The sequence below is a fragment of the Theropithecus gelada genome, chromosome 2 (assembly GCF_003255815.1).
Source record: "Theropithecus gelada isolate Dixy chromosome 2, Tgel_1.0, whole genome shotgun sequence".
Taxonomy (NCBI): domain Eukaryota; kingdom Metazoa; phylum Chordata; class Mammalia; order Primates; family Cercopithecidae; genus Theropithecus; species Theropithecus gelada.
This window is the reverse complement of record NC_037669.1, coordinates 27799490-27818733: the sequence shown is the minus strand read 5'-3', so window position 1 is coordinate 27818733 and position 19244 is coordinate 27799490. Positions and strand designations below refer to the sequence as shown.

At 36.4% G+C, this 19244-nt stretch overlaps 1 protein-coding gene across 4 annotated transcripts in view; it reads right to left on the bottom strand.

Annotated features, from left to right (window-relative positions):
- Positions 1-19244, bottom strand: part of BBX (BBX, HMG-box containing) — a 273186-nt gene that overhangs the window by 15434 nt on the left and 238508 nt on the right. For 3 of the 4 annotated variants that reach the window (XM_025375460.1, XM_025375462.1, XM_025375459.1), the window contains 3 exons: positions 16783-16931; positions 5028-5117; positions 3605-3664 (listed from right to left, as the gene is read on the bottom strand). In XM_025375460.1, coding sequence (XP_025231245.1) covers positions 3605-3664; positions 5028-5117; positions 16783-16931 — 299 coding nt within the window. The remainder of the gene's footprint in view (positions 1-3604; positions 3665-5027; positions 5118-16782; positions 16932-19244) is intronic. The other variant, XM_025375461.1, reaches the window with a different exon arrangement.

Genomic DNA, 19244 nt, shown 5'->3' with positions numbered 1-19244 from the left:
CCTGGAGCCACATCAGGAATGTAGCAATAAGAGATCATCTTGTTTTCCAAACTCTGATCCCAAAATGTGGAGTAGGTTTTCTGGGAAAGCAGCATTGCTCTTGTATTGTACCCCACGAGGCCACTAGAGTGCTCCAGAGTCATGAATTCACATTCCAACTGGGGTTTCAAACTTGCACTGAAATTATTATAGCCAGATCTGGAATCTAATTGCCTTTGGTAGGTCTCCCATGAGCTGAAACGGTAGTCAGATGCTGAATAGAACACAGGAAAAAGAAACGAATGAGCCTTATCCAACATCCTGGGAGACTTTGCTGAAGTTATATAGCAACTATTTCAAACTTAAGAAAAGAGATCGAGTTACACTGGGCACTGTGGATCGTGTGTGAAAATTTAACTATAAACCAGAATTTTCTTGCCTGTAATGAGATTTATACATTGCAAAGAAGCAAATTTTAACAGAGATTCTTAGTCCTAGGTTTTTTTTGCCCTTGTGAAATACCATTTATATTTTCAATACCTGACCCAAATGAGGGTTAAAAGTCTACATATATGAAGAACGGAAAATGTACTAGCCTATGTACTTAAATGGAGACATGGGTTCTTCCCTGTCTGCTTGTGTTGCTCGGGTCATAATTCCTTACCATGAATTCGCGGCTGATAAACCCTCCTTAACTCACTGGGAATGCTGTTAAGATGAAATTAAAATATATATATATGAAAGCCTCCTTAAACTATAAAGTGGGAGTAAGTGTTAGTTATCATCATCATTATTACTGCAATTAGAAACTTCCAGCTTAAAACATGAACACACGACACCATAACTAGGTGGAAAGATAAACACAGTGGCAGAGGTAGCAGGTAGGTGTTCTTGGTTTATTTGAAAACCCCACCTTTAATTCCAGGCTGTGGACAATTTTTTTTTATACATATATACCGAAATTTCAGAAAGTGGTTTAACAATTTTGAATTGTAAAAGCCCAGAGCTTAAGACACATTATAAACTTAGCATTTAAACATATGACTAAGCATCTAAATATTTCTGATATTTTGAAATAAAAAAGATTGCAAGGTGCCTGTACACAGGGTGATATAAAGAAAACATAGTGAACTTGAAGTCATCTACTTTAGCAGAAGTCAGAATAGCTAAACAGTTACATGGCGTCAGTTGACTCAATATTTCTATTAAAGACATCAGCTACAAACAATTCCTGCCTAACATTTGAGCAGGATTTTAACCTTACACATGTTAAAATTATTCTATACTATTGTTATGTTTTCCATCACGTATTTATACCCTCTCCAAGGTGAAGTTTCAATAAGCAATGATATAGTCATAGATGAGAGAAAGGAGTAAAGGCCTAGAAAAGTCACAAAGCACATAGTCACTACACAAACAAGTAAATGTTGGAGATAGTAAGAAAATAAAAAAACAAAAATGGTTACTTTAAATTACTAGTAATTTCTGATGCTCAAATTGATTCCTGTTTTTCCTGGCCAAATAAAATGAGTTTGTACTCTACACTAAATAATGGACATGCATTTTTCAGTGCATATGCTCCAAAAGTTGTTTCATATACATTAATAATAAATATAATTAAATATCACCAATAATAACTGTATTTCTACTAAAGCCTGGGACTGCCGATAAGACTCAAAAGTGATTTACTTTTATGCCCCCAAAAGCAGAAAATTAGGGCTACAGAATATAGTACTTCTAGTATCACAATACTTACTCAAGATACCAGAGCAATAAAATCATTATCAAGTGTTAGAGGGGAAATAGAATTTACAGTCTGTGTACTACTACATCTCATCATTCACCCAATCTCTAAACACACAAATTATATATGTACTTAATACCAATGCGGAGAGTAATCCTAGTGAGGTTAAACAATATGTCCTACTGAAAAATGCTGATCAGTAGCAGGTCTGAGACTAGAACCCAGATTTCCTAATGCCCAGGTAAGTGCTCTTTCTACCACACTGCACTTGCTCTGGTACCTCTGTAGGGTTTTCAGTATTTAAACAACAGAACAAAGTACTTAGAACAGTATCATTTTAAGTAAAGAGTAAAGTGGTCCTAAACGTCCTTCAAACTCTTTGCTAGTTCATCAGCGCCTTACATTTATAAAAACTATATGGAATATATTTTTAAAATATACAAGAGCTAATGTATCAATTTAAGGATGTTAGGATTTAATGCTGTGAACAGCACAATTCATATTTTGTTTTGCCAGCACTGAAGCAGAATATTCCATAGAGGTTGTGAATGTGAATTAGCAAGTGAGATAACAGATGTAGTGCTGGCGTTTTCTGGAAAAGTAAAATGACACGGAAGCTGATGTGGCTCATGTAAACGATGCCTAATAAACCAAAAATACTTATGTTTAACATGAACTCAAACTTGACCAGTTTTGCTAGCTCTCTTAAAAACATGAATATTTCTGATAAGTGACTTAAGTCAATTGTGCATTTTATTTTTTTCTCATTTTCAGTAAAGGAATGATAGCATATTTGAGAGTCAAAAGATGTGGACTAGGTCATGAAGTTCCCATTTCTGGATATAAGTGAATCAAAGCAGTCGAAACAAATGATCTCTAAAATCCCTTCTAGTTTTCAAATGAAGTGACTCCTAATTAAGCACTACAAAAACGTCAGCTCTTTTAAAATATCTGCAATGAAAAGCAAAGAATCAATAGGAAGAAGGGAGAGGTGGCCTCTTAACCACTGAAGAAATTAGGCTTTACCTAAGGGCTCAATGTTTAACAGTAATTATATAAAGTCACAAATAAATATGGCCATGAGAAATTTCAAAATCAAATCTGTACCTAGGACCTATAACATGACTAGTTAATATTGGATTTTTCTTGGGCTACCCATAAGCCTCGGGGTGTTCTGTTCTTTTGTTGTTGTTGTTGTTGCCCAGGCTGCAGTACAGTGGTACGATCTTGGCTCACTGAAACTTCCGCCTCCTGGGTTCAAGCGATTCTCCTGCCTCAGCCTCCTGAGTAGCTGGGACTATAGGCACGCGCCACCACAGCCAACTAATTTTTGTATTTTTAGTAGAGACGGGGTTTCACCATGTTGGTTAGGCTAGTCTCGAACTCCTGACCTCATGATCTGCTCGCCTCGGCCTCTCGAGGTACTAGGATTACAGGCGTGAGCCACTGTGCCTTGCTGGGTCGTTTCATTTTTAATGGGCTAGGAAAACATCCAGGTCAGAAGTTACTCCTGCAGGCCTGCCCGTGCCCAGCCAACCAGGTTGTTATTCCAACTTCCACTGGGCATAGGCATCTGCCTGCAACATGAACTGCAATGCTGAATATATTTAGCTATGAAAAACTCTAATCTCTGATTAATGCGATTCAAAGGTTACAAATTGCCCTTTAACAGATTAAACACCACATGACACATTGTCTGACCCTTGGCAGGAGTCCCCCAGACAGCACTTTTGATGTGAAAATTAAAAATAACCTAATTATGAACACATAAGTCTAATGTTGTTGGTTGAACCTATATAAATTATACCTTTTCAAAACCTATACAACTTATGTCATTTCCAGCTCCGACTGTCTGAAATTAAATAACATTGTTTGTCTTACCTTCTGTAGGGTGAATGGCATCCAAGAAGAGTTGCTTGTTTGACCATTTATCCCCACTTCCTAAAAACAATGACAGAAAAGGAGAGAAAAGTGAAACTCTACTATTAGCAGATAGCCACACTACAAAAACAAGATGATATACAAACTAACTTTTGAAACATCACACAAATGAAGCTGAATTTTATTTCAATTACTTAATTCTTAAAATTGTATTTGCCAACTAAAATAATGAGGCTGTACAGAAAATGGATTAAAAATAAAGTTTTTGTCTTTTACGAAGTATAGTGTTGGATTATTTCTGTAACTTTAATCAAAGTAATCTGAAGATCAGTAAAAGAGAACGAAAAAAGCTGATGTTTTCACCTAATGAATAGTGTTTCTTTCCTGGAAGCAGAAGAAAAAATAATATCAATACACAAAACAAAACTACGAAGCTGAAGTGGAAGTGAAAAGAAAGCCCAAATTAAGTAAAAGGTTACACACAGGAACATACAGGCACACATGTCTACACACAGGAGACAGCTGCGTTTAAAGCCTCATTCAAGAAACACGGAATGCTTCACATCTGGCCATGCAAGTAGGTTGCAAATGGGCACCGGATGAGTTGGTTTATGGCACTCACGACACTAACATGCAGGGAGATGCTAAAGAAAACCTGACCTACAGAATACTTGGCTGCACTGAGCCAGATGGGAAGATTTATCTTTTATGTGAAATAAGAAAAGGAGTCCTGCACTGTGGGAAGAAAGAGATCTTAAGATGAGCCCTGAATAGGTTTAAAGGCTCATCAAGATCATACCAATGAGACAGACGTTCCGAGTAAAGAGGGGACAGAGTGCAATCAGTCTCTACTGCCCTTTCAAATAACAGGCATGTGACTGAAGGAGGTTGGAAGAAGAGCCTGGCAAATGAGAAGTGGGGGAAAAAGAGTCAGGTTACAACTTAAGAGTGGAGAAAAGGGTCCACAAGAATCCTCAAGTGTCAGAGGAAGTACAGAAACAGTGGCACTTTTACATGAATAAGAAACTCTTAAGATTTCATGAAGTAGGAAAATGTGGTCATGGTATGAAGGGCTGCCAAACATGTGAAAACCAAGAATAGTCAAAGAAAATAAATGGATAAGTGGTCAAGAAGACTGAATTGCAAAACGCACCAAATACAGATGAGAAGAAGCAATTTTAGGATTCATATGGGGCTCTGAAAATAGAGACAAATATGGATTTGAATAGGAATCCAAGTGAAGGGAGATTTGCAATTAGCTGCAGAGTCCAGAAAGAATGAAAACACCCGCATCAAGAGCTGATGGCACTGAAGCAAGCACAGGGGAGGACAAGGCAAACGCAGTGCATGGAAGCATTACTCAAAGATGAATCACAATGGAGGTGACCAAGAACCCTTCATGGAGGATGGAGGGCACCAATACCTTTTTCCGGAACATTGGGCTTCTCCTTTTTGTGCTTATATTTGCTGACAATTTTGTGGAATAAGTTCTTTTTCTGAGACTGGAAAGGACCTACAGACAATATTAATATAAATATATTTTAAATTCACAATGTTTCATAAAAAAATTGTGTATTTCTCAACAATTCCACCCTCCTCCCTCCTATAGAATAAGCAAATTGAGTCTCAAGAAATGTCATCTTGCATCTTTCACTTAGTTAAATGGTGCTCAACCCCCTTCTTTGGGCTTATTTAAACCCAGTGAGATTTTCCTTAGAAATGTATTGGGCAAAGCCTCCATTAGGGCTGGGACTCCCTAAGCAGAAACTGCAGATACAGTGAGTAGAAACAAACTACAACCAATAACAGCAAAATGGCTAGAGTATGTAATACAGAAAAGATTTTACTTTAGACTCCTAAATACCATGAAGGAAAGGATGGCATATGTGTTTTATGTCTCCAACGAAACTGCTTTTCACTACAAGGATAGCACTTTCAGGACAGCAGTTGACCTGACAGCATTAGACAGCTTTCTGGCCTTTTCTGAGGATAACCTAGGAAGAAAAAAGTGACTTAAAAATTGAAAATATTTGCCAAAAAACTTTATTCTGGGTGGAAGGGGGAGATGTTTCAGATTCTTAGTTTTTTCAGATAAAGAAACAGAATTGAGATTTTCTTCAGTGAACAATCAGAAATACCAGCAACAGCGCTGACCTCCCCAAAGCCCCTGTGGCATCTCTCCACCTACCAACGGCTGCAACTACATGCTCTGCCTTCTGGCCATAGGTGAAGCATCTTACACTCCTATCTGGTCAGTTCCTCCACCCGTGGCATAGCCCCACCATCCTTGTCCAGCTCAACACCATCATTTCTCCCTCTCTAATGGGCCATTCCATCAGTATACAAACATAATTTCTTTTAACGTAGAAAAGAAAAAGGTGGCTTGTAACCAAACTTCCCTCACATCACTTACTGCCTTAGTTCTTCATTCCTCCTGTAGCAAAAATTCCACAGAAGGGTTGCCCATGCTGTCTCCAGTTTCTCTGTTTCCTTTCTTTCTTTCTTTTTCTTTCTCTGTCTCTCTCTCTTTCTTTGAGACAGGGTCTCATTCTGTTACCAGGCTGGAGTACAGTGGCATGATCTTGGCTCACTGCAATCTCCACCTCCTGGGCTCAAGCAATCCTCTCACCTCAGCCTCCCGAGTAACTAGGACTACAGGTGGGGATCACCAGGCTTGGCTAATTTTTTGTATTTTTTTTTTCTTTTGTAAAGTCGGGGTTTTGCCATGTTGTCCAGGCTGGGCTCAAGCAATCCACCCACCTTGGCCTCCCAAAATGCTGGTATTACAGGTGCGAGCCATTGTGACCAACCTCATTCTGTCTTAAACTCACTACAACTAGGTTTCTGCCTTGCCACTCATGGAACAACTGCTCTTCAAGAGGTCATCCAGTACCCACCCCTATGCTGTGAAGGCCAATTGTGGGTCCTTACTGCACCGGCTGTTCCTGTAGCTCCTGACCACTACAGCCACACTCTCTGCCTTGAATGCCTCCTTCATTGGGCTTCTAGGATACCACCTTCTCTTCTTTTCTCTTCTCCATCACTGATCTTTCCCTGTCTCCTTTGCTTATTCTTTTCCCTGACCTCTTAATTTTGGAAAGTTCTGGGCTTGGTCCTTGTCCTCTTCTCTATTCTCACTCATCTGGTGATTACCTCTAATCTCAGGGCTTTAAAATAAAATAAAGTAAAATAAATAAAATAAATACCAGCTATAGGTTGAAGACTCAAAAATGCATCACCCCAGCCAGACCTCTTACATTGAGTGTATATGAAAAGTCAGCAATCTTACACTATCTTACAAGGACTTTAGAGATCCAGAGCTCCATTACCTCCATAACCTCACATCCTGCCACTCCTCTCCTTTTGAGTCTCTCTAGCTGCATGGGCCTCCTGGCAGTCGCCTGCACATGTAGTCTCAGTGTTCCTGACTTTAGGATCTCTGAACCAGCCATTACCCTGCCTAGAAAATGTTCTTCTCCAAGATGTCCGCACGGCTAACTTCCTCACCTCCTTCAAGGCTTTACTTAACTACCTTCAGACCACTCTATATAAAACTGCAAGCCAATCCTATGCCCATCGCTTATCTCCCATTCCCTCACAAACCTATTCTTTTAACTGATCTTTAAAAACAGCTTTGTTGAAATAGAATTAACATACCATACAATTCATCCATTTAAAGTATGCAACTTGTGTTTATATTCAGACATTTGCAACTGGCACCAATTTCTGAACATTTCATCACCTCAAAAATAAATTTCAAACCTTTTTAATATTACTCCTCCCATACCTGTATTCCCCCTCTCCCTAAGCAATCTCTAATCTCCTTTCTGTCTCTATAGATTTGCCTATTCTGGAAATTTCATATAAATAGAATCATATAATGTGATTTTTGACTTAGCATAATGTGTTCAAGGCTCTTCCATGCTATAGCACGTATCAGGGCTGAATAATATTCCATTTAATGGACTGTTTATTCATTCAACAGTTGGTGGGCCAGGCACAGTGGCTCACGCCTATAATCCCAGCACTTTGGGAGGCCAAAGCAGGTAGATCATGAGGTCAAGAGATCAAGACCATCCTGGCCAACATGGTGAAGCCCCGTCTCTACTAAAAATACAAAAATTAGCTGCGTGTGGTGGCATGCATCTGTAGTCCCAGCTACTCAGGAGGCTGTGGCAGGAGAATCACTTGAATCCAGGAGGCAGAGCCTGCAGTGATCCGAGATCATACCACTGCACTCCAGCCTGGTGACAGCGAGACTCTGTCTCAGAAAAACAACAACAACAACAAAAACAGTTGGTGGATATTGGGATTATTTTCACCTGTTGACTATTATAAATAACACTGTTAAAAACATTCAAGTATAAGCTTTTGTGTGGGACACAGGTGTTCATTTCTATAGGGCATATACTTAGACATGGACTTGCTGGGTCATGTGGTAACTCTTTGTTTAGCCTTTTGAGGACCTACTAGACTGTCTAAGAAAGCAGCTGCACAATTTCGCATTCCCACTAGCAGTGTATAAGGATTTCAATTTCTCTACATCTTTGTCAACATTTGTTATTATCTGTGTTTTTATTATGGCCATCCTAAGGATGTGAAATGGTATCTTTCCCATTGTGGTTTTGATATGCATTTCCCTGATGACTGATGATGTTAACTGTATTTTCATGTACTTATCGGCCATATACTTGCTGTATATCTTCTTCGGAGAATTATCTATTCAGATCACTTGCCTGTTTTTATGAGCTGTCTTTTTTACTGCCGAGTTGTAAACATTCCTTATATAGTTTAGATAAAAGTTTCTTATCAGATATGTGATTTGCAAATATTTTCTCCCATTCTGTGGGATGTCTTTTCACTTTCTTGGCAGCGTTCTTTGAAGCACAGAAGATTTAAATTTTGATACAGTCCAATTTATCTATTTTGTCTTTTGTTGCTTGGGCTTTTGGTATCATATTTAAGGATTCACTGCCAAATCTGAGGTTATAAAGATTTGCCCATTTGCTTTGAAAGTTTTATTGTTTTAGCTTTAACATTTAAGTCTTTGATCTATTTTAAGTTAAATTTTGTATATCATATGAGGTAAGTGTCCAACTTTATTTGAATATAGATACCCAGTTGATCCAGCATCATTTTTGGAAAGACTCTACTGATTGTTCTCATTGGGTATTCTTGGCACCCTTGTTGAAAATTAGTTGACCAAAAATGTATGGGTTTATGACAGGTTGTCTACCAATTCCATCCCACTGATTTATATATGTCTATCTTTATTCCAGTACAACACTCTCTTGACTATCATTGTTTTGTAATTAGTTTTGAAATCAACCACTACTTTTTTCTCTTTTAAGGTTGTTTTGGTTCTTCTGAATATCTTGCAATTCCACGTTAATTTTAGGCTCATTTGTCAATTTCTACAAAGAAGTCAGCTGGGATTCTAAGAGGGGTTGGGTTGAATCTGTATATGAATTTGGGAGAGTGTTTCCATCTTAACAATAAGAAGTCCTCCAATCCATGAACATGGGATGTTTTTCCATTAATTTCTATCATATTTGTTTCAACAATGTTTCGTAGGTTTCATTATACTGTACTTTTGTCTGTTAAATTTATTTCTAAGTACTTTATTCTTTTTGATGCTACTGTAAATGGAATTGTGTTCCTAATCTCATTTTTAGATTGTTCATTGTTCAAGTGTATCAAAATACAATTAAGTTTTATCTAATGATCTTATAATCTGCAGCTCTACTAAACTCATTTATTAGCTGTAATAGTGTTTTGGGTGGATTCCTTAGGATTGTCTATATAGAAAGTCATGTTATCTGAGAATAAAGATAATTTTACCTCTTCCTTTCTAATCTAGATACCTTTTGTTTCTATTTCTTACCTAATTGCCCTGGCTAGAACCTCTAGTACAATGTTGAATAGAAGTGGTGAGAGTGGACGTTCTTGTACTGTTCCTTTGCCTAGTGGGAAAGTACCCAATATTTTACCATTAAGTATCAGGTTAGCTGTGCATTTTTTGTAGATACCTTTTATCAGGTTGAGGAAGTTCCCTTTTAATCCTAGTTTGATTTTTTTAAATCATAAAAAGGCACTGACTTTTATCAAATGCTTTTCCTAGATCTATTGAGATGATCAAATGGTTTTTGTTTTATATTCTATTAGTAGGGTATGTTACACTAATTGGCTTTTGAATATTAAAGCAAACTTGTAGTCCTGAGGAAAAATCCCATTTAGTCATGATGTATAATTCTTATATGTTGCTGAATTTGGTTTGCTAGTGTTTTGTTGTGGATTTCTGTGTTCATATTTGTAAGAGATATTGATCTGCAGTTTTCATTTCTTGTGATGTCTTTATCTTGAGAATGTCTTGAATGTCTTTGACATTAAGGTAATACAGGCCTCACAGAATGAATTGGGAAGTGTTTACTTTTCTTGTAATTTCTGGATTCATTCGTGAAAAATTGGTGTAAATTCTTCTTTAAATGTTTGGTAGAATACAGTGGTGATGCCATCTAGGCCTGGGCTTTTTTTTTTTTTTTTTCCAGGTACTTTAAAAATTACTAGTACAATGTCTTTACTAGTTATACATCTCAGGATTATCCATTTCTTAAGCCAGTTTCAGTAGTTTGTGTCTTTCTGTAATTGTTCATTTCATACATGTTATCCCATCTATTGGCTTTAGTTGTTCATAGTATTGTTTTATAATCCTTTTCATTTCTGTAGTCAGTAGTAATATCTTCTATTTCATCTCTGATTCTAATAATTTGAATCTTCTTTTTTTTTCTTGGTAAATCTAGCTAAAATTTCTCAATTTTGTTATTTTCAAAGGACTACTTTTTGGTTTCATTGATTTTTTTCTCTATTTTAATATTATTTAATTAATTTCATTTCATCAACAACTTCTCTAATCTTTGTTATTTCCTTTCTTCTCCTTCCTTTGAGTTTGGTTTGCTCTTCTTTTTTGAGTGTCTTACAGTAGAAGGCTAGGCTACTTATTTGATATTACTTTCTTAATACAGGCATTTAGAGCTATAATTTTCCTTCTAAGTTTTGCTTTAGATGCATCTCATATTCTCTTACACAATGTCTTCATTTTTATTAATTTCAAAGTACTTTCTGATTTCTCTTTGATTTCTTTTTTGATGTGACAGTTATCTAGGAGTGCATTTAATTTCTATATATTTGTGAGTTTCTCCAATTTTTTTCTACTACTGATTTTTAAATTTCATTGTACTATTGTCAGAGAACACCCTCTGTATTATTTCAATCCTTTTATATTTATTGGTTTGTTTTATGGATTAGCATATGGTCTACTGTGGAGATTGTTCCATGTACACTTGTGAAGAATATACATTCTGCCATTACTGAGTGGAAAGTTCTATATGTTTGTTACTTCTAGTTGGTTTGTAGTGTTGGTTCAAGCCTTTTCTTGTTGATCTTTTGCCTAGTTGCTCTATCAACCAATTCTTTTTCCACTGTACGTCTCACCTTCAAACAAATTATATATTTTGCTTATTGTTTAGGCTTATTTATCGTCTGGTTCCCCCATTATAATGTAATCTTGATGGCAGTAGGGTTGTTTTCATTCACAGATATAATCTAAATGCCTACAGTGGTGCTTAGCACATGACAGGTTCTCAATAAATATTTATTTAATGAATAAATAAAGCTCTTAATGCACTGCTTATCACAAAGTAAGAGCTCAAGAAATTACAGCTGTTGCTGTTATTACTGATACCATAAATCTGTGCAAGTGTTTTTTGATGACTACACTAAGCAATCCTTCTAAATAACCAATAGCGAATGCTTCTAAATTGGCTACTGGTGGTTTGAAACGAAACTAGAAATGCCTCCTTGTTTGCTTCTTTGGGAAAAAGTGAGCAACAAGAGAAAAGAAAATAAATTGAACAACTACAAAGAAAATATATCACATGTACATACTACACTAATATTACAGATGTCTCTAAAATCTGTTTGCAATCACTGCCTCATGTATTTTATACAACCCAGGAAACTGTAGGCTAGTAGACCTGAATGATACATAGGCAGTCATGGAAAACAAAAGTAGGAGAAAGGAGAAAAATTACTACTCGGGATTATAAAGATCCTAGTGATTTGCCTGCAGGAAAATAACTTAATAAAAGGGTATTGGCTCATAGGAAGAATGATATAAGGAAGTAGTTCACAGAAGCAAAATGATTTGACGTATGCAGTGCGTTAGGAAAGAAGAAAAGAAATATATATTTTTGGACCCAATCATACTCAGAGAAATCTAAAAAGTAATTTAAAGACTAAGCTACAGATAGAGCTTGTCAATTTTAACATGAAAAAAGAACAATCATAGTAGTTTTGTACGTAGAAGAGCTTCTGTAAACTTAAATTTTTAAAATTCCTTTCTTCTGGCCAACCCCCAAATTATACACATAAAACTACTCTAAGTAAATGACAACTTCAGATAAAAAAACAAAGTGACAAACTTGAAAAGAAATAGATAAGATCTAATTGTAGTCACTGAAAAGCAGCCATTTTAAAGTCAAGAAGTGAAAAATTTGATTTCTGCCAATCAGCATAGTGTATATGTTGGGTATTTTGTCTAAAGAAAATAAAGTCAAAATCTGTAATAAATACCAAATATAAGGACATTTGCTATTATATTTTTTCCTTAGTCAATTATTACATTAATGTAGAAGTATCCACGGAGGAGGAAGAATGGTAGAAAGTAAAATGCAGAAGGGATTTAGAAGGAATCATTCAGAAAACACATATTCACAACTGTTCTTCACTCTACTATGATACCTCAAGCTTCCGTCCCATCTCTTTCCCTACCAAATTTCTTGAGGGAATATCTGCATCAGCTTCAGCTTCCTTATGAAAAAAAAAATCACTCACTGCTGGTATGCAAACTGGCTTAGGTCTCCACTTAAGTTTTTGGGCAGATGACCTGTATTCTGAAGGTATCAATCTCCTTTGCACCTCAACTTCACAGCTGGGCAGAAAACAAAAGGGCCAAACGACAAGCCGAGAAGTTAAGAGGGGTGCCAGAAGGACATGATGATAACCTTTCCAGAACATTAATGTTCAAGGTTTGCTGAAAAATGAATGTTTTGGGGTGAGAAGTTGCAGTGACACAGAAGCCACTTCAGCATGAGCCTAGCACGATACTTTTTTCAAGGTCAGTGAGTAAGGTGAATTAAGTGAACCTGCCCTTTACATCTGTTGTTAGAAACAAATGTCAGGCTTAACTCTGGTGGTGGTGGCTTTTGCCCAGGTTCTATAGTTTCATGTTTTTGAACTATATACAGGTATATATATAAAGAGCAAGGGTTTTGTTCTAAAACAAACCCTTGCTCTTTATATACAAATGGCTGCCATTTCTGTATTGGACTTGTAAGTAATGAGTAACCAATGAAAAAATATATTCCTATGCAATAATTTATAGCAATGTGCTCCCACCTGCAGGGCATGTGTCTTTACTGACTTGAGTAAGTTCTCTGAGTCAATCAGTCACAATCAAGTTAAGATTCATTGAAAGGGAGGAGCCATTTCATTGGGCTGGACATGCATACATTGTTAAGGAACTCAAAATTGTATCAGATATACCTTTTATACCTGCAAAGGTGCTGCCACCATATTCCTGAAGAAATTTGGTGGCAGCAGAGACTTCCAAACAGTTATGGAGAAAGATACAGATCTCTACCCAACCTAGAAGCTAAAATTTCCTAACAGGAGATCTATCATCACACCTCAGTTCTCTAAAACTGAAATTACGGTTGGCTTGGCTCCACCCCAAACAGGGGATTCTATCTTTTCAATCTTGTAAACCTGCTTCTTTTATTCCCACTGTGATTTTTTAAAATACTCAATGCCTTAACATTTTTAAATTTTAGTCTTAAAATGTAAGTGTGGATTGAAAAAAACATAAGAAGGATCAATAGTACGCTTGATAATAGGCCAAGGAACTATGTAAAGATAGAAGGAATACAGTGAAGAAGTGAGTCTAGTAAGTCAAGATGAGGCATAATTTCAACACAATTCTTTTTCTCCATGATCCTACTTTCACTGAAAAATTACTATTCTACAGAGAACTCTGACTTCTAATACTTTCGTAAACAATGCTTCATACATTATCAGTACAAGTAAACGTGTAAAACAAATCTCTTAGGAAGTTACAATTAAATTTAGACATATATTTTAAAGCTTTCCTTTAAAATGTTTTAAAATAACAGAGAGATAACTCAGAAAACATCAAGTTTGGGCTGATTCAGCTAAATTGCATTGTGAGTTAGTTAGATTAGAATTTACCGGATAATTCATTTTTAGAAGGAAAGGGAAATCCTATTTCTGTCATCATGCTCTGTTCTACTATAACATAGCCCAAGTGGCTTTTAAAGTTATTTTCATCCCTTTTCATTGTAAAGTTTTTGACAAGACCTATGACATAGACATAAGAGGCAGGGCAGAGATAGTAGGATAACCATGGGAAAGATAGAAAGAGACTCCTTAGAAATGCAGATACGAATATGAGACTACTGGGTAAACAGAGGAATAAACCCAAGCAGGTACTATGACTTTGAGATATACAACTACATAAATACATACATACAAAATTCTACTAGAAATCACATTTTAGAAAAATTCTATACATTTTATGTAAGCTGAAGTACCTAAAAAGGCACCTAGTATAAGTCATGAAGGAAAATATAATGAATATTGAATGATGACAAAGGAAAAAATAAAATATAGACAAATGGCAAATTATTAGAGGAAAAATTAGGTTTCTGATGGACATATACTCTTTTACTAATGATCTCATACACAATGTTTGCTCTGAATGATTCATTATGCAGAGGTGGAAAGGGTCTAGAGTCTAAGAAAATAATTTCCTCTATCCCCTAAAGATCAGGCAATTACAGCACAGCTGGTATGATAATTTCATTAATAATAACTTGTAGTCTAATACATTGGTGCTGCTAATGCCAAATTACAATCAGTCACAAATACTATTTCTTTAGTTTGCTGAATAGATAATGTATTATTTAATTTCTGCTTATTTTAATTGCATTTTGCTTCACAAATCAGAAGGTGGAACAAAATCTCATCTTGGAAGACTCCCCACAAATGTAATTACTGATATACTGTGTAAAAACCAGTGACTTTGTGGCTTGAGAGGTATAATGGAAGAGTTAAGATGATATTGTATGAAGTATAATCCAAAGCTCCAAAAAGCTATTTCACATCAAAAGAAATACTGTTAATCTCAGCTGGGAGAGAAAAATCGTAACAGACAACTAAGACCCAAGAGAAGGTCTCATGAAAATAGATCCTAACTTCAGGGTTTTATAGCTTTACAAAAATAAATCTATTGTTACATTCCCTGAGAGATAATTCAGCCAACTTCAGAGCTCTAACGTGAATGTTTTGGGAGTGGAAGAAGGAATAACATCGTGCCCATCTATCAATTAAGTTCCATTTTATTGGCTTGTCAGGTATTTATCAGCAACTTTAAATCTAAGAATTATGGGAGCTCAAGACACTTGGCATCTTTCGGCTCATGGACTACTTTTCCTATTCCTAAATATCTCCAGGGCACAGAGACTGTCATTTCATTTGGCAATCCATTATGGTGCTCAGCTCCCTACCTGTCTACAAGTCTACTTTATTTCTACCTTGGAAGATCTTGATACAACCCTATTTTATTTTCTCAGATGAGCAAACTTGACGATGCAACAACATTTCTTTTTTAGTTCTTTATTCACTAGACTTGTTTTTATTAACCACAGAGGAAAACTGAGCTAATTCTAAAATGACTTTTATATACCTCCCTGGCTTTAATCATGAAGCGGAAATTTTCTTCAACCTTTCAGTTCTGTCTTGAGATACAGATCTCAAATTGACCCTGTTTGGTTGTGTCAATTCCAGTGTGCAAAGCGTTTTTAGGCTTTGAAGGAGAAAGGTTCAGGTTTCTCCAGAGAATAAACCGTAATTTTCCCTCATCTATATACCTTAAATATTCCCTAAAATGCATGAAATTATATCTCTTCGTTAATATTTATATCTGATGGATTAATCAGTCTATTTAAAATACAAAAGAATGGAATTATTTTGATTTGATTAAATTATCCAATTTGATGAAGCAGGCAATAGGCAGCAACTTTTGCAGGATAATTAAAAGAACTCTTCCAGCAAATCCTGCTTGAGTTTGATCTTGAAAGCAACTATAGCTCAGCCACCCAAGTTCTTCATCTCTCTATTCCATGTCCTTATAGGAGAGCCAACTGAATGAAGTCTTTCACATCTGTATGGAAACATAGAGGTACATTTTCCCTACCAATCTTTAGACTTTAAGAAAAATCAGAAGAGAAGTTTCTCAATGCAAGCAATGTTGCCATTTTGAGTAATACAGTCATTCAGTGTGCTTGAAGGGCAAGATGTTTAGTACTCCAGTACCTGTCCCACAAATGTCAACAGTGGTCTCAGGTGATGAGACCACTGAAAATGCCCCCACCCTCTTACAGTCCCCTTTAGGATTACAGCATTGTCACTGATGAATGCTGAGATCCATCCAAGTCATGTTGATAATTTTAAAAAAGCTTCCCTGATATAGGCAGCGGAGAAGCTGATTACTTGAAAATGAATATACTAAACAAAGCATTCTTTAAATTTAACAAAACCAATTACACACACACACACACACACATACACACATGTTGCTGGAGGATTTCAGGTAGTTTTATTTTCCTTTGGTCTATAATGCCAGTAAAGAGTAGTTAGCATCCGCTTATCAGGTGAAAAGAATGACTTACAGTCCCAGAGTTCAACCTGTTGCAGACACAGGGAACAGAAGAACTGGATTCAACCAGCAGTTTCTGTTCAAGAAAAGGTTAACATTCCAAATTAGAATTCTGGAGAGCAGGAGGTTGAAGACCATGTATAACATTTTTGCAAAAGCTTAGCTACATCATTACGGGCAAATATACAGACGGAGATGCCAAGGGAGCTACAGAAAATAAGGAAGAAAAAAGGGACAAAGATAACCTTGGAAAGCAACCTGAGATTCTAACTCCCTACTGCCTCAATTCCAAATCCAATTACATGTCTAAAGGGAGCTAAAAGCTTAGCTGAAGGGTCAGTTGAGATTCTGACCACACGGCAGGAAGGTACAGGTCACATCTAACCTTTGCTGGTTTTAGTCGGTTCTGAGGACACATTTCCAGTCTTCTTCTTTTTTCTTGGGACAGGTACACATTTCCGGTCAAATGTAACAGGACTATACTGAGGGAGGCTGTTGAATTTTTTTTCAAATTCTTCATCCAGCTTTGCGGAGCTATTAAAAGGGGAGAGGGGAATCAATCAGCACATGACCAAATATGACACAGAAAATGACATGAAATAGATTTTAAGATATTCTATTTGAAAACAGGGTCTCTGGGAATTAGGGCATGTAAGTAAATTCTGTACAAGGAAAAAATACCTTTTCTGAAATGCTTGAGATTTACCAACACAGTTTTCTCAGTAAACTCATGTGACAGGTTATGTTATTACCTTAGAAAAGTAGAAACATCATTTATATTGGAATATTTCTGAAGTGGGGAATTTGGCATTCTCTCCACTAGCATGGGAGTTTTTCATAGAGTTCTTTACAAAGCATACTCTATTCATATAGTTTCTCATTTTACAGACTCATATACATGTATTTATGGCAAGCTTATTGGTAATATATTGGTAGTTTTGTAAGATTAGTTTCTTTTAAAAAATTTACTGACTACTGTTTGATTAAAACATACAAAACAAAAAGCATTAATATTAGGAAAACATTCTGGAGAGTTGACTAGAATGAAGATAAAACACTCAATGAGCAAAGTAAAGCCAGTTTTCAATGAATGCAACGGCACAGAGGCAACATGCTTTAACTTAAATCACCAATGACTTCAGAAATGCCACCAGCAAAGTTGGGCAATCTTTGGGCTGGTGCTGACTGTCTCTAGGGCCCCACAGCAATGGCAACATGCCTGCTGGATCCTAGGCTGGCTTCTGACTTCCATTTAGTGAGACTTATTAAACTAACATGCAACCTAGACAGATGGAAAAGGCTGTAGGAGACCTGTTGTGTCTGGTAGATGGAAAATGGAAGGTGTATTGGGAAGAGGAGAGCAATAGTACCAGCTTATAAGAAGCAAATGTGTTAGGCTGCTAGCTAAGGGGTGTCCTAAAAATGTTTTTAACTACAACTGTTTTGGAGGAATATACAAGAGTTGAGAAGCAGAGATAAGAGGGTCAGATGACCAATTGAATGGTCAACAGGAAATGGGAATTACGGAAGCACCCCCTTACTGGAGGGGGGATATGCTCCAAGTCCCCCAGTAGATGCCTGAAACCACCGACAGTACTGAAACTTACATATGCTACATTTTTTTTCCTATACATGCATATTGTACAGCGGCATATGATAGACAAAGGTATGATTTATGCACTGGGTGGAATGAAGTGGGATGGCATGAGATTTCATCATGCTACTCATTGTGGTGCATAATTTAAAACTTACGAATTGTTTATTTCTGGATTTTTCTATTTAGTATTTTCAGACCCAAAATCACAGAAAGTAAAAATATGGCTAAGGGGAAACTACTGTACTAAGTTCTATCAAAGCAATGAAGGGTGACAGGTGGAGGTGATGTTTTTCTCTTAATAACATCACCATTTCTCATTCAGTTAAAAAATGTTTATTCTGATGGAAAATCAGATACAATTGGATACTAATCAAATACTATCAGAAAGCTGTCTATAAGTTGTGAATTTTTCAGATACTCTGAATACCCAGAAGAAAACAGAAAATGTGAGATGTAACTCATAAGGTCTCTTGAGACTTTTCTTAAAAAGAGAACAATAATAATCATTTATGTTTTTCTTAGAGATGTCTATAAAATTAGATCTGTCAATACTGAGAAAATTTTTCTTGGCTACAGTTAACAGGTAGCACATTTTCTGAGATAAAAAAAGGTTTAAAATGCTCATCTACAAATCTCAGAGCAGACTGACAGGAAATGGCATTTCTCCCTGCTTAAGTATTATTCTGGCATGTTCTGAACAAGGCAAACCCAAATATTCAAATCCTGACAGACCAATATTTAGAGGGAGAAAGGAGGAAAAGGCATTGAAGTTTACTGTTAATTTAAAGCTATAAAAAAAACATCTCCCAGTTATACACATGTGCCTTCCTCAGAAATGATTAAAAAACAAACACATACAATCCACATACCAATCTCTTTTCAGGAACAGATTTTCAAGATTGTTTCACTTATCTTGTTCCTCAAAGAAAATTGATGAAAATCTCTCTTACAGCTTCAGCAGTTTCTACTAGAAGCATCAGAGAAATGCTTCTGTTGGGGAGCCTCAATGCTTGCTTTATTCCCCTAGGACCTCACACTGCCTACATAACACCTGCTCCTCTCTCGGTGTGCAGACCCACAAGGCAGTGGCAGTAATTCTAGACTACAGAGAGCACTGGTCTAGATGCTTGCAGGTCATTTTAAAAAGATATTCGGCATTTAAACTATAATTTGACACTGAAATATGAGGATTTTCATGTCATTACTTAAGTGAAATGTAAGCAAAGCTAGTTTGAAGTACTTTGGATTTT